The sequence below is a fragment of the Marmota marmota genome, unplaced genomic scaffold (genome assembly GCF_001458135.2).
Source record: "Marmota marmota marmota unplaced genomic scaffold, marMar, whole genome shotgun sequence".
Taxonomy (NCBI): Eukaryota; Metazoa; Chordata; class Mammalia; order Rodentia; family Sciuridae; genus Marmota; species Marmota marmota.
The window spans coordinates 22,641,517-22,656,821 of NW_026000037.1; the positions used below are offsets into that span (position 1 = coordinate 22,641,517).

A 15,305-nucleotide genomic window follows, 5' to 3' on the forward strand; every position below is an offset into this window, starting at 1 on the left:
TGTACAAGTAAAATAAAATTTTAAATGAAAATTTAAATGAGCAGAAACAAATTTATCAAAGTTGAGTTTTTAACAACTTTTCTCCCTCTTTCTTCTTGTTAGACCCTTGTTGGTTTTGAAGTTTAAACGTCTGAAGGGGCCAGGCATGGTTCTGCAAGCCTATAATCCTAGCTTATGTGGAGGTTGGGCAGGAGGATTTCAAGTTTGAGGCTAGTTTGTGTAACTTAGTAAGACCTTGTTTCAAAATGAAATAAAAAGAGCTAGGGATGTAACTCAGGGCTTACATAGCCCTGTGCAATGTCCTATGTTCAAACCTTAGTACAAAACAAAACAAGTCTAAAAGGACCATCATTTATTAGGATGGTGGTGAGCCTGTGGCATTTTGTTAGCTCATGCCCTGCCAGAAGCATTTAAATTTAGTAAAAAAAAAAAAAAAAAAAAAAAAAAAAAAGGCCGGGTGTGGTGGTGCATGCCTGTAATCCCAGTGGCTCAGGAGGCTGAGGCAGGAGGATCTCCAGTTCAAAGCCAGCCTCAGCAAAAAGCAAGGCGCTAAACTAAACTCAGTGAGATGCTGTCTCTAGATAAAATACAAAATAGGGCTAAGGATCTGGCTCAGTGGTTGCGTGCCCTTGAATTCAGTCCCATTACCAAAAAGAAAAAAAAATTCAGTAAAAAACATACATATACACATATAGTACTAACAAAGCCCCTCTGGGTTTGAGACCTCACCAGTTTTCAACCCTGCTCTGTATGTAGGTTCTAGAGCTACTTGTTCTCATTCTCCATTTTCTCACATGGTTTAGAATCTTTGCCCTTTCAACTGTCCATTCATCTGATTTTTGCTTCTACATTGGAATTTTAATTCTCACAGTCCTGGAGATGCAATATGTAAAGGAGGCTAGGATTTTCTAGAGAGAGAAACATAAAGTTGTAATTGATTTTTTTTTTCCCAAAAATAGAATGAATATTTTAATGGTAGATAAGTGCTTTTGTTACTGTTGGTATGTAGCAAACAACAGTTAATATCCTTAAAAAAATAAGCTAAAGATATTTTGAGTACATGATCTTAAGTGATATCTAATAGATGCAACGTTAATGATGTACAGTCAAGTGTGCTGTGACCCATAACAAACTTTTTTTTGGGGGGGGGGCTGTACTGGGGGTTGAACTCTGCCACTCTACCACTGTGCTATATCACCAGCCTTTTAAATTTTTATTTGAGAAGGGTCTTGCTAAGTTGCTGAGGCTGCTCTCCAATTTACTATCTTCCTGCTTTAGCTTCCCGAGTTGCTAGAATTACAGGCGTGTGCCACTGCACCTGGCTTATAACAAGCTAGGTAGTAATGATGGAATACTTGCTTTATCTGCAGAATCCCAGAAGGGAGCCCGTTCATCTCTCTGGTTATGGTGTGGAATTGGCCATTAAGAGCACTGAGTACAAGGCCAAGGATGATACTCAGGTGAAAGGTGAATTTGTAAAATTAAGACCAATGTGTTTTCTTTAAATATGAACTAAAAGGGAATTTGTTTCCATATGAAAAAGAACAGATTTAGGAGTCATTACTGCTATTTTCTTTGTCCAATAATTCTTTGGAGGTTGACCTTAAAACAACTTCTCTAGGTCCTAATTTTCTCCCACTATAAATGCAGGTGATGATAATATTCTTCTTTAAGTATTTTGGATGAATAAATAAGAACTTAGCATAGTTTTTTGCACAGAAAGTTTAATAAGTAGTAGTAGTAGCTGTTTTTTTTTTTTGATGTTATATGATTTGCAAATAACCGTTAATTTGTGATTACAATGTGAAAATTTAAATATACTTTAATGAACAGTTTTATGTTCTTTATTATTTTCTCAACTTAAATGGTTTACTCTGAATTTTTCTTGTTCTAATTTTGTGGGATTTTTGAAGTCATTATTTCAACCACAAGTTTTACATGCTGTCTTTTTCTTCTTTTTAAACATAAAAGTTACCAGTTTGGGTAGTGAAGCAAGTAGAAAATAGCCTCATACTCATTTTGGTTTTTAATTATATTAATAATTATATTTAGAATTAAGTTGCCTAATTGCAGGTTCTTCAGAATTTTGATTTTGAAGAACCCTTTGTTCATAATATTAAAAGCTGTTAATTTTGAAATTTTAGCATCTGAAATTTTTTTACAGTTTATGGGAAAAATATTCTTTTTGATCACAGGAAATGTTAAACACATTTTTAAAAGACATTGCAAAATGTTAATTGGGGTAGTTTACATTTTAAATGGTTTTATTTCAGGTGTTTCTGACTTTTATTTTTACATTACTCAAATTTTATCAAATTAATACCATTTGTATTTCTAATTTGAACCATTAGACATATATTTACTGTTTTTATAGGAACTGAGGTAAACACTACAGTAATTGGTGAAAATGATCCTATTGATGAAGTTCAGGGATTCCTCTTTGGAAAATTAAGGTATGTATGTATATTTTATTTATTTCTAAAATGTCCTTTATTCTCTTTAAATCTTCAGAGTTTCCTGCATTCCTAGTGTCATCTCTTTCATGATTATCTAAGTACAGGTCTAATAGCACTTTATATTTGTAGTCTAAACTGGAGAGATGCCCACTTTGCTTCTAATTAAAAGTGAGCAATTTTCAGTTATTGTGAAATTTGTTCTATTTATTTATTTATTTATTTTCCATTACTGGGGATTGAACCCAGAAGTGCCCTACTATTGAGCTACTTCTTTGTTTTATTTTGAGATATGTCTCAGCAAGTTCCTGAGGCTGGCCTTGAACTGGAAATTTTCCTGCCTCAGCCTCCTGAGTAGCTGGAATGACAGGTGTGTCCCACCACACCTGACTAAATCTCTTTTTTCTTAAATGACCTGCCTGTAGCTGTAGTTAATTTTCTTTCCCTCTCAGTTAATGGAATAAAGTTAAAAACCAGTTTTTGATTGATTAATAGGGTGAACCAAATTGTTTCATTTAATTTTTTCTCATGGATGGGTGTTTAACTTGGAGTAATTGTAGCTATTTGCTTATCCTAAACATAATCTGAAAAAAAGTAAAAGATGTATAATAGATTTTGTACTTGCTCAATTAAAATACATTTTATTAGACTAGGCTTTATGAAAGGGGAGAGAAATTTTTTATTTATTTTATTTTTTTGTACTGAGGATTGAACCCAGGGGTGCTTAATCATTGAGACACATCCTTAGCCCCCCTCCCCTTTTTTTTTTTAAATTTTTATTTTGAGACAAAGTCTCACTGAGTTCTTAGGAACTTGCTAAATTGCTGAGGCTGGCCTGGAATTTGGTATCTTCCCGTCTCTGTCTCCAGAGTATTTGGGATAAGGCTTGCACCACCATTTCCAGCTAGAAAATATTCTCTTTTTTTTTTTCGTAATGGGGATTGAACTCAGGGGCACTCAACCACTGAGCCACATCCCCAGCCCTATTTTGTATTTTATTTGCCTAGCACCTCACTTTTGTTGAGGCTGGCTTTGAACTTGTGATCCTACTGCCTCAGCCTCCCAAGCCACTGAGTTTTACAGGCATGTGCCCAGCAAGAAAATATCCCCCCCCCCCTTTTTTTTTTTAAAGAAATGTAAGCAATTTTTTAAAACATTTTTTTAGTTGTAGATGGACACAATATCTTTATTTTATTGTTTATTTATTTTTTAAATAAATGTAAGCTTTTTAAAAAATATACCTTTATTTTATTTGTTTATTTTTATGTGGTGTTGAGGATCGAACCCAGGGTCTCACAGTGCGAGGCAAGCACTCTACCGCTGAGCCACAACCCTAGCCCTGTTGTTTATTTTTTATGTGGTTCTGAGTATTGAACCCACTGCCTCGCATGTGCTAGGCAAACGCTCTACCACTGAGCCACAGCCCCAGCTCCTAGAAAACATTCTTCTTTTTTTTAGTTGTAGACAGACACAGTATCTTTATTTTTATGTGGTGCTGAGGATCAAACCCAGTGCCTCACGTGTGGGAGGCAAGCCCTCTACCACTGAGCTACAGCTTCAGCGCCTCCTAGAAAATATTCTTTAAAACAAACAAAAAAATTTTTTTTGTTTATTTTTTTAGTTGTAGTAGGACATAATACCTTTATTTATTTACTTAATTATTATTATTTTTTTATGTGGTGCTGAGGATCAAACCCAGGGCCTTTCATGTGCTAGGCAAATGCTCTACCGCTGAGCCACAGCCCCAGCCCCTAGAAAATATTCTTAATGATACTATTTAAAGTTTCATAATTCCAAACCATTTTTATGAAAACATCGTAGTATTTTATAAAGAAAAGTCTTCTTAGACATTATTTTATCCTACTATTTATTTATTTTGGTTCTGGGAATTGAATCCAAGGGCATTCTACTATTCAACTATATCCCCCGCCTGCTTTTTTTAACTTTTTATTTTAAGTTGCCCAGGCAGGCCTTGAACTTGGGATCCTCCTTTAGTTTCCCAAGTCATTGGGATTTCACCCATGTGCCACAGTGCCCATCTTTTAGAACCTCTTTCAAGGGAATAAATCCCATTTATGAAAGTTCTGCCCACATGATTCAATCACCTTCCAATGGCCCATCTGCTAATACTGTCACATTAGGGGTTAAGATTTCAACATGAACTAAGTGTGTGGTGGGAACAGTCCATCAGTCTGTAGGCATCATCTATAGATTCAAGATTAAAAAGGCATAATCAATTATCTCTCTCTTTTTTGAAGAAAAAAAAAAGAGAGAGAGATAAATGTCACAGTAGAATGGGTAGAGAGAGGTGATGGGAGGGGAGGGAAGGGGAGGCGGGGGATAGGGAGGGCAGCAGAATACAACTGACACTAGGATTGCTGTATGTATACACATGGATGTATAACCAGTGTGATCCTGCAATCTGTACATGTGGAAAAATGAGAATTCATACCTTATTTGAATCAAATGTATGATATGTCAAGATCATTGTATTGTCTTGAGCAACTAATAAAAAAAAATTACAGAAAAAAGTGAAGAAAATACCCCCCCCCCCAAAAAAAAAAAAAAAGGTATATCAAAACCAGATATGGTGGGGCTGGGATTGTGGCTCAGCAATAGAGCACTCGCCTAGCACATTTGAGGCCCTGGGTTGGATCCTTAGCACCACATGAAAATAAATAAAATAAAGGTAATGTGTCCAATTACAACTAAAATATAAATATCTTTAAAAAAAAAAAAACAAAAAAAAACCCAACTGGATATGGTGGTGTATACCGATAGTCCTAACACTACGGAGGCTGGGTCAAGAGGATCCCTTGGGTTGTTTGGAAGATGAGGAATCTGAGAGAATATTTTAATTTCTTCATTTTGCATGTAAGAAATTTTGAGTTTCTAGCTGGACTCACTCATGTAATTCCAGCTCTTCAGGAGAACTGAGTCAGGAGGATCGATCACAAGTTCAAGTTCTACCTTGGGGATTTAAGGAAGACCCTCTCTCAAAATAAAAAAATTAAAAAAAAAGAGTTGAGCTTTTATCTTGGTGATTAGAGAAGGCTAGAGTACCTCTTGGTTAGGGGAATTGAGTTTTTAGCACTTAACAGAACATAATCTCCAGCCATAAGTCTGTCTGACGTAAATGTTACATCTCTGTCTCTGATAACTATTTCAGTAGCTTTAAACGGATTGTACTGTATTTCAGTATAAGAATTCATAACTGATTAGACAACTTATCACTATATATAGGCTGGAGGAAATTCATCTTGGGACTGGAAGAAATTTTTACCCAATTTTCTTTGAGAAATTAAAAAGGTCTAGAAAAGTATAGAGTAATATATACCCATACAACTCACCACCCAGAATTGATTGTTGGTATACTTGTTTTTGTATTCCAGAGAACTACTTTGTAAAGTTTTCTTTTTTTTCCAAATCCTAATATAAGACTTCTTTTACTTAAAAATAAAACAGTTCCAGTAAAAAACTACAGGTAAAGTTGAAGGCCCCATTGTTTTCTTCAAAAAAGAAACTCCTAGTTTCACTAACTTCTGCTTTAGTTGGGAATCCCTATTATAGTGCTTTATATTTCAGTGTGTAAATTTTATGGTGTTTGAACTAACTGATTTCCTATCATTTTTAGAGGAAAATAATTGTACTGTAATTTTTTTTCCTGAATCCAAGAAGGTTTTTTAGGGTTTAGAGGGGGAAATTGTGAAGTTGGAGTCCTAGTACAAGTGTACTTTGAGAGCAAAGGACTGATTTTATATTTCTTTCAGAGACTTACACCCTGACCTGAAGGAACAGTTGAAAGAACTCAGAAAGCATCTTGTAGAGAGTACCAATGAAATGGCACCTTTGAAAGTTTGGCAGTTGCAAGGTGATGAAAATTTAGAGAGATCGTTTCTGTCCTTATTTTATAAATTTTGTTGTATTAAATGCAGAATTTGAATTTGAATGTATTCACATAATTCTAAGATTTTAAAGACCAAGCAGGTATGATTAATTGACAAGAAAGCAAGTCCTTTTGTAGACAGAGAACATTAGGCCTTAAGTACAACATAAATGAATGCCAGATCTTTCAGTGACCAGACGTATAAGCTTGAATGTCAAAATATGTATACAAAATATGTATCTTGTCTTTATGTTCTTATATGTATACTTTTTTGTTTTTGGTGATACAGAGGATTGAATCTGGTACTTGCTACGCAAGGACTCTATCATTGAACTACAACTCTCATTCCCCATTCATTTCTTAAAATATATAACTATATAATGTGAAGGCATGTAGGGGTAGAACGTGCGTGTGTACTTTTCTGTTCTGAAGAGCAAGTTACCAAGTCCCACCCCCCCCAATGTAATTTGCTAAATGTCTTAATGTTATATTGTGTGCTATATTGTAAATTCAGAAGAAGGAAAAGAATTTGGGCTTAATTTAGCCTCTTCTAAAGGTGTTAGTATGTGTCCTAGTGTTTTATTACAGAAAGATCAGGATTGGCTCAGTGAACACTCTGGGGATCCATGAGGTGAGAAACCTAAAATTGCACCATGGGCACTTTTTGGAATGGTTGCATTCTATGACATTCTTTATTATCAAGAAAATAGTGGGAAGAAAAGGTAGTTTTTATGTGCTTCTCATTGTGTTAGGCTAATACCTTCTAACTTGTATCTGGCATTGTTGCAGACCTCAGTTTCCAGGCTGCTGCCCGAATCTTGTCTGCTCCTGTGGAGTTGGCTTTAGTGGTGATGAAAGATCTTAGTCAGAATTTTCCTACCAAAGCCAGGTAACATCGAGTAAGACTTTGATATGTTCTTCTTCTTCTTAATGATATACCAGTTATCTTCATATTTACATGCTAAATGACATAAGTAAAATATGAAAATGCTTAGAAAATATAAATTTTTATTCATCATCACTATTGTGAGTGGAACCCTCTTTGTGAGAAGAGGACAAGATCATGCATGGTGTGGTTGACAGATGTAGGCAACATTCTTGGCTATTTACTAGTTGAAGTGACTTTGCAAATGAACAATTTCTCTTCACTATCTCAATGATAGAGTGGGAATAACAATACCTGCCTTTTAGAATTGAGTGAGTCACAGAGTATAGCATATGCTGATGTTACTAATCTAGAGTGTGCCACAGACCATGGCTTTCTCAGGGGTTGTACGTGTGTCATCTCATCGAATCTTGAAGAAGAAACTGAGTCAGGGAGATGAAGTGACTTGTTAATGGTGACAGAATAAGTTTTTTTTTTTTTTTAGATTGTGCTGAGGATCAAACCCAGAGCCTTATGCATGCTAACCAGGTGCTCTAACACTGAGCTACCGCCCAAGAATAACATTTTGATTTTTTGTTAACATTGCTTTCTATTATTTAAGATTATTTAAAATTGTTTTAAAAGCCAAATTTTTATTTTATTTTATTTTTTAAAGAGAGAGGGAGGAGAGAGAGAGAGAGAGAGAGAGAGAGAGAGAGAGAGAGAGAGAATTTTAATATTTATTTTTTAGTTATCGGCGGAGACAACATCTTTGTTTGTATGTGGTGCTGAGAATCGAACCCGGGCTGCACACATGCCAGGCGAGCGCGCTACAGCTTGAGCCACATCCCCAGCCCAAGCCAAATTTTTAGAAAGCATTGAAATAAATGGTTGCCTGCTTCTTTCTTGAGTCACTGCAGTGTTTTGACTTTTGATGTGAGATGTTTTATAAATAAATTTGTTTTTTACTTAAGTGTTATTAGTCTAGCATCCTACTTGAAGATAAAGACGGAGAATTCCACCTTCACCATAAGTGCTTAAAAAGGATGCACAATCTGCTGCCTTAGTTATTTAATATTATCTTTTAGTCTGTGAGCAGTAGAAATCATATATAGGAACATGGTACACATTTAAGTAAGAACTTGGAAACAACTCCACTTGTTTTAAAGTACTGCTATTTGCTTTATTTATTTATTTATTTATTTATTTATTAATTATTTGTTTTTTGCAGTACTGGAGATTGAACCCAGGGCTTTGTGCATGCTAGGCAGGTGATATATAGTGATTTAAAATTGGACATCTATGAGAGGAGAAATATGTTTATCAATTGTATAGGTTTAAAATTTTGTTCATTTTTTGTAATTTATTGAACAATATGTTTTATAATGAGAAAAATAGAAACTGAATATTTGTCTATTGTGAGCGCTGATAATGATTTTGTTCCTTAGAGCAATAACGAAAACAGCTGTGAGTTCGGAACTTAGAACTGAAGTGGAAGAGAATCAGAAGGTATTAACCATTGGAAAATATTGACTGTTTTGTATTGTACCTTTCAAGAAGAAGAAGTCTGAGTTTAATCAGTAGCATTTAATACTGCTACTTTTCATTTATCAAGGATGGTGATATTTTGTTCATTTCTATTTTATGTTTTTAGTTTTTGACCAAAATTGAATATGAATGTACTTGAAAGATCAAGTGGTTCTACCACATTGTTTAAAAAACAGCATTATCTGATGTTTCACCCTGTTGAGTTCCTAACATGTTCCCTAACAGCATTTCATACTATGTTTACCTTTCTTAGAGCATCCACTTTCAACTTTTAGCTGATTCTTCAGATAGTTTTCTTCAGATTTCTAGTATGCCTAAGTTGGTATTTTATTTTTCAGCTTTCTATTTCAAGGATGATATTTATCTTTCTTCCACTGTCAACCCCTTAGTGTGCCATTACTTCTCCACATTGGTACTTGTCCCATTTTGTCAGCCTTCCCTATTGCAATTTTATCCAGTTTTGATCACTCAAATTTGGATAAGTTGCTTTTTATGTCAAATGTGATGCAATACATCCTTCTATGTGAGAAAGTTGCAAGGGAGGTCAATTTTAACCTTTGTAACATAAATTTTTCACTTGTTTATATTGATCGGTTGCTAGGTATATGGCTTTAGATTGGGAGTCAATTTAGAAGTTTGAAGGATTACTTCTTGAAATTTTGATGTCCATTGTGGTCGTCGAGAAGTTTGAAGCCTTTATATGAGAACTCTTTATGCTTCCTGGAATTATTTGGAACCTTTTTTTTGACCCTAGTAATTTGAAGAAACTGATTGGAAGCCTTAAGGATGAGACTTTTTTACTATAGGGTGTTCTGGTGTGGCCATTTCCTAGGGTACCCTGATTTGTAGAGACTGCCCAGGCCTATCAGATTCTTAGTGCTTTGCACTTCAATACGAGCAGTTAGCCACTTATCACTAGACACCTGAGGAAAGCCTCCAATACCAAAGACAAAGAGACTGACATCCCAAACAGGCTGCTTTAGAGGAAGTGAGCTGGGCACTGTAGTCCAGCCACTAGAGAGGCTGAGGCAGGAAGTTCATTTGAGCCCAGAAATTCAAGGCGAGACTAGACAACATAGCAAGGCCCTTTCTGGAAGAAGTGGGGGTGGAAACAAAAACAACAAAAAGAAGAGGAAGTAGGCATCACAAAGAGAAGAAAACAAAGGCACTCTTTAAATCCTCAGAGAGCCATGAGAATACCAGCAAAGAAGAATTCAAGAGCATGAAAAACTCCTGGAATTTAAAAATTTGACATCTGTAGGAAAACTCTCATCAAAGAGACTGATCAGTCTCCAGAAGATTTGTGAATCTTCTGCCTGGAGGGTACAGTCTGGCTGCCAGGGTTATAGAAACCTGGTAGGGAAGAGCATTTGGAAACATCCTCAATCTCCCATTTTCAGCAGGGACCCCTGTGCTTATCTAATTTCCCACAGCCCACAGATTCTCTGTTTTGCTCTTTCTGGGCCATGAGCCTCCATTTTTCTGGAGTATAGGGTTCAGTGACAATAGTCACCTGGCTGTGTGGGATCAACAGGAGGGCCATGTCTTAAAGAGGTTTTCTGCCAGCCTCTTTTATACATGTGTCCTTTGGGCTGTGAATTCCTGAGTCTTTGGGTGCTCCACAGAGTAACTTGGGTTTCTTGTTGACTTTTCCTGCCTTCTACCTAGCAATAAGCTTTCTTGGAATTGCTAGTCCAGTTTTTACTCACCCCTTTCCCTTCTGCTTCCAAAATTTTTTGGCCTTTTTCTTTTCTGTTCTTTTTGCCCTGTGAACTCATAACTAAAAAAGGTTCTTTTCCTGACTTTTCAATACAGTTTCAGGAGGGAAAAAAATACTTGTGTTCAATTCACTGCCTTTATACCAAATTTCCTTAACTTTTATGTGTAAGATACTAATTAATTAAATAGTTCTGAGAAATAAGCAAACTGAGTATTTCTCAAATATTGACTGAATTGACAAAACTATTTAATTCAAATTTCCAGAATAATAATATCAAATATTACTTAGGCTTTCCCCCACCAAGAAGACAGAACATTAAATTGTGCAGGCTATATTGGTGTTTCCTGGGTTCTTATTTCTTTTGAGTAAAACATTTTATTAAAACATAAAGTACATAAAAAATGCATCCCAAAGTATAAAACATACAAAAATGTGCCCAGATCCCAAATCTTTAGTTTGATTAATTTTCCCAAAGTAAACTCACCTGTGTTACTAGTGTCCAGATCTAGAAATAGATATAAACTGTATTTACCAGCTGAGAGTCAGTTTTTCTAAGGCTCCGGAATAAGTGGATGTGTGTAGTTCTTCTCTCCCATGGAAGAAATGCCAATTCTCAATTGATGCAACTCTGCATGGTCCCCTTACCCTTTTTTATTTTTAATTGGCAAGTATATATTCGTGGTATACAACCCAATATTTTGAAATATATGTGTATTTTAATATTATCCCCTTATCTTGCTTACTATTTAATCCTGATGGCCATGAAGCAACAGCTGTGGCTTCCTCATTGTGTTGTTCTTTTCCCATGTGACACTAGATCTTAAAAGTATATTTTTTCTTAGTCTGCTGACAACTAGTGGGTGAAGGGAGCTCAGTGGTTCCCAGTCCAGCTGTAGGTTCCTAAGCGATTAAGTTTTGCTTCTGGTATCTAATTTCTTCTGGTTTCCACTATGTGGCTCAGTTTCCTGTGGTATAGAATATACCAATAATAGTTTCTTTTGAGAGAAAGAGGAATTGAATGGAAAGGTCATTATTAACAGACACTTCAACATGAAATCAGAGCAATTTCCATTGGCTCAGGCAAATCTCAGGGACTGCATAGCCACCTGAGTGCAGGGCCATCAGCATCTGGGGACTGGCAGGAGGCCAGATCTTGCAGGGCTAGGCAGTAGGAGGCATTGTTGTCCCCAGCACAGCAGCTTAGTTTTTTGGTGTGCCTTGGTTTGAAGGAAACCCTTTTTGGTGTGATCCCTGAACTTCATCAAGAGGGTTCAGCTGTTATTATTGACTGCTGTCACAGCCTTAATTGATATCACAAATAGGGAAAACAACATAAATGTAAAAAAAGATAAGGGTAGAAAGCTTGCCCACTATTGTCTGGCATTGGTGAACAAAAGTAAGAGTCTTTGGGTGCTCCACAGGGTAACTTGGGTTTCTTGTTGACTTTTTTTTCAGACAGGTTTTAGAATTTCCCTTATCATCATTAGAATGAGGGATGGAGGAAAGGGAAGAAAGGTGTATGTCCTATGTATCAGCACTTTCATTTATTATATTGAATTCAAAGAAGATGTGTGAGAGTATATGGAAGGAAATCTTAACCCCGCCTTAGAATATCAAGATTTGTACAGACAGTAAACCCCAGCAATGCAGAAGGTTTTGTTCAACACTCTCTCACCATTCTCTAATAATTTTCTTTTTCTTTTTCAGTATTTTAAGGGAACTTTAGGAATACAGCCTGGAGACTGTGCTCTCTTCATCAATGGGCTTCATATTGATTTAGATACACAGGATATATTCAGGTACAGATGATTTTTTTTTTTTCTCATTTTGTAAGTTTTTATAATGTGTATGTAATTCCTTGTGATGTGTTCAGATTGTTGTCCCTTCTTACTGTGGCATGAGGCAAAGACAATTTACCAGGCTGTACTCCCCAACCCCAAGGGTGTGGAGGTGGGCCCATGCTGTCCCTGGGGTGGACATTGTGATCTAGTGCCGTCTTGTAACACAATGCATGTTCAAGGACTCAAGTGTTTTTCAAGGATGCCCTTTTAGAGCTGAAGTTTACCTGTTAAGGATAGCATCAGAAAAGACCTCTTGCTTTTGGGATAGGGCGAAGGGGTTTATTCAAAATGCTGTCTCTGAAGGCATTATTATTTGAAAACCTACTTTTTGTTATTCTTAAGATGTAGTTTAAAACTATTTAGCCCCAAATTATCTTTATGATTTTGGTGGGAGGGGAATGGATAGTCAGGTAGAATTCAGATTTTTTCCTTAGAATTAAAATCAAGACAGTTGTCACTGGCTTCCTAATTGCAAAAATAAAAATAATTGTTAATACTTCAGAAGTAGTTTACACAATAAAATATTTTCATATTAGTTATTTTAATTAAACATTTATACCCATTTATTGCATTATGGAGCTAGTGATAAGTCAGTTAAATGGATGTGAATACTTAAAAAAAATTGTCCATGTGCTTTTATTGAATGGTTTATTAAAAACATATACAGTCCTTTTTAGTGTATTAAAATGGTGTACTTGTTCACTAAAACCAATGCAAAATAATACAGAGATAAGGGAACTAAAAAGTAAAGTTTCATCCCATCTTATTTCATCCAATTCCCTTTCTTCTTCCCCAGCAATTCTCCAGACTTTTTTTCTGTGGTCATGTGTGTGTGTGTGTGTGTGTGTGAGTGTGTGTTTGTATACATGCCTGTGTCAATTAATATTGATATAAACATTAAAGATATATAATTTAGTATCTTTGTGACTTTAAACTTTATTTTGAGATAATTGTAGACTCACATGCAGTTGTTAGAAATAATGCACGGAGGCTAGTGTACTGTTTTTAAAAACATGCAGTGTACTGTAGATTTAGAGTTATTTCATCCTCAAATTGTATTCATACTTAGAGATAATATATGTATACACTGAGAAGTGTAAATAAATAGGAGCCAAGAAGCATGTTCTACCCCTCCTGTCCTGCACACTTGGATAAAACAAGGGGAAAAGTTCCCTTGTTGAGTTTCTGAATTTAATTTGGCACTGAGTTTGACCTGATGAATCTTCTTTTCTTTTTTTCCCCCCACAGCAAGGATCTAAATTTTTCTTACTAAATACCTAGGTTTGCTTTTTTAATTAATTTTTCCCTCTAGTTTGTTTGATGTATTGAGGAATGAAGCCCGGGTAATGGAGGGTCTGCACAGACTGGGAATAGAAGGCATCGCTCTGCATAATATTTTGAAGCTGAACATCCAGCCTTCTGAGGCCGACTATGCTGTAGACATCAGGAGTTCTGCTATTTCAGTGAGTATTCCTTTGAGGTATCAAGGGGCATTCTAGTCAGGCATCTTAATTATAGCTTTCCAATTTGTCTTTTCTGAGAGTTCAGCAATTCCCACCATCTTTTGTGTTGCCATCATGGATTTGCAACTGTTTATGTGGAACTATGCATATACTACAAAGTAGCTCTTAAATGCTCCTAAAAGTTGAGCTATTGTCACTGCTTTGGTTGATAATGATCTCTGTCTACATTGTATCCCTAGGATTCAACTGAGCACCTCTCAGGAAGGAGGGTCTAGTTTGTATTTTATCAGCTACATATAGTCCTATGAGATTTTGTGGCAATGTGTGTGATTTAAAACTGCTAAATAATTCACAATTTTGGAGGGGGGGAGGGCTAGGGAAGAATAGAGTTACTTTAGGTAGAAGGGAGTGAAGGGAGGGGAGGGAGTATGGAAGCATGAAAGATAGTAGAATGAATCAGACATTATTTCCCTATGTACATATATGACTATATGACTGGTGTAATTCTACATCATGTACAACCAGAAGAATGAGAAATTATACTCCATTTATGTATGATGTATCAAAGTGCACTCTAGTGTCATATATAATTAGAACAAATTATAAAAACTAAAAAAAAAAAAAAGTATGATGGTTAGTTAATAACCTTCCTTTCTAGTACTTTATTACCTACTATGTGATCTCTCTGAGCCTTTGTCACCTTTAAGAAAGAATGTGGGGAGTAGTGTCATCGTAGGTGGTCATGGTAATAATAAGATTGGAGTAGACCTCATATGGCTAGTACATCTTAGCACCCTAGGAATTTTGATAGAAAAATAATGTAGAATGGAGATGATCACATATGAATTTTTATGGGTGATTAAACTGTTATGTATTTTCATGAATACTGTTATGGCATTTGTTTTTATGATTAAAATGTTTTACTTGTAAAGAGTAAACAGAATAACATAAATATGACATTTGTTAATAAAGGGGTTAACAACTATATGAGCCATCTATATACTTTCTAAATAATCATTTTGTGTCAAATCTCTGGGAAAAAATATTTCAGTATTTCCCTTCCCAGTTTCACTTGTTTCCTCCATGAAAGTAATTATTCTCTGTAGTTGATATGCATTCCCCTGTCCCTTATTTTATTATGTTATTTCCTACTAAATATTTTAAATATTTGGATAGTCTTCCCCTATCATTGTCCTTCATCAGCTTCCTTTTTTAAGCAGGTTTTTTCAAGACTTGTAGGTTGATGTTGATACATAGTTTTTTATATCATATTTTATGTTTTACTTTTGTAAAGAAAATCTTTTATACATTTTTAGTTTTAAGATATAAAAGCTTTATGTAGTGCAAATCATTATCCAGCCATCAGTTTTCTCCTCAGAGTCAGCAAGGATCAGCATTTAACTTACATCCTTCCAGAAATACTCTATGCATCCATGAACAAGGAAATAAACACATAATTCCTTCACCCCTACTCTTTTGAAAGAAATGATAGGTACATAGATACATACTGTTTGTTCATTGTTTTCTCT

The 15,305-nt window shown here is 35.5% G+C and overlaps 1 protein-coding gene across 8 annotated transcripts in view; it reads left to right on the forward strand.

Annotated features, from left to right (window-relative positions):
- Window positions 1-15,305, forward strand: part of Uggt1 (UDP-glucose glycoprotein glucosyltransferase 1) — a 108,098-nt gene that overhangs the window by 22,322 nt on the left and 70,471 nt on the right. For 7 of the 8 annotated variants that reach the window (XM_048812158.1, XM_048812157.1, XM_048812161.1 and 4 more), the window contains 7 exons: window positions 1,371-1,467; window positions 2,375-2,453; window positions 6,224-6,324; window positions 7,129-7,228; window positions 8,653-8,713; window positions 12,180-12,271; window positions 13,626-13,776. In XM_048812158.1, coding sequence (XP_048668115.1) covers window positions 1,371-1,467; window positions 2,375-2,453; window positions 6,224-6,324; window positions 7,129-7,228; window positions 8,653-8,713; window positions 12,180-12,271; window positions 13,626-13,776 — 681 coding nt within the window. The remainder of the gene's footprint in view (window positions 1-1,370; window positions 1,468-2,374; window positions 2,454-6,223; window positions 6,325-7,128; window positions 7,229-8,652; window positions 8,714-12,179; window positions 12,272-13,625; window positions 13,777-15,305) is intronic. The other variant, XM_048812164.1, reaches the window with a different exon arrangement.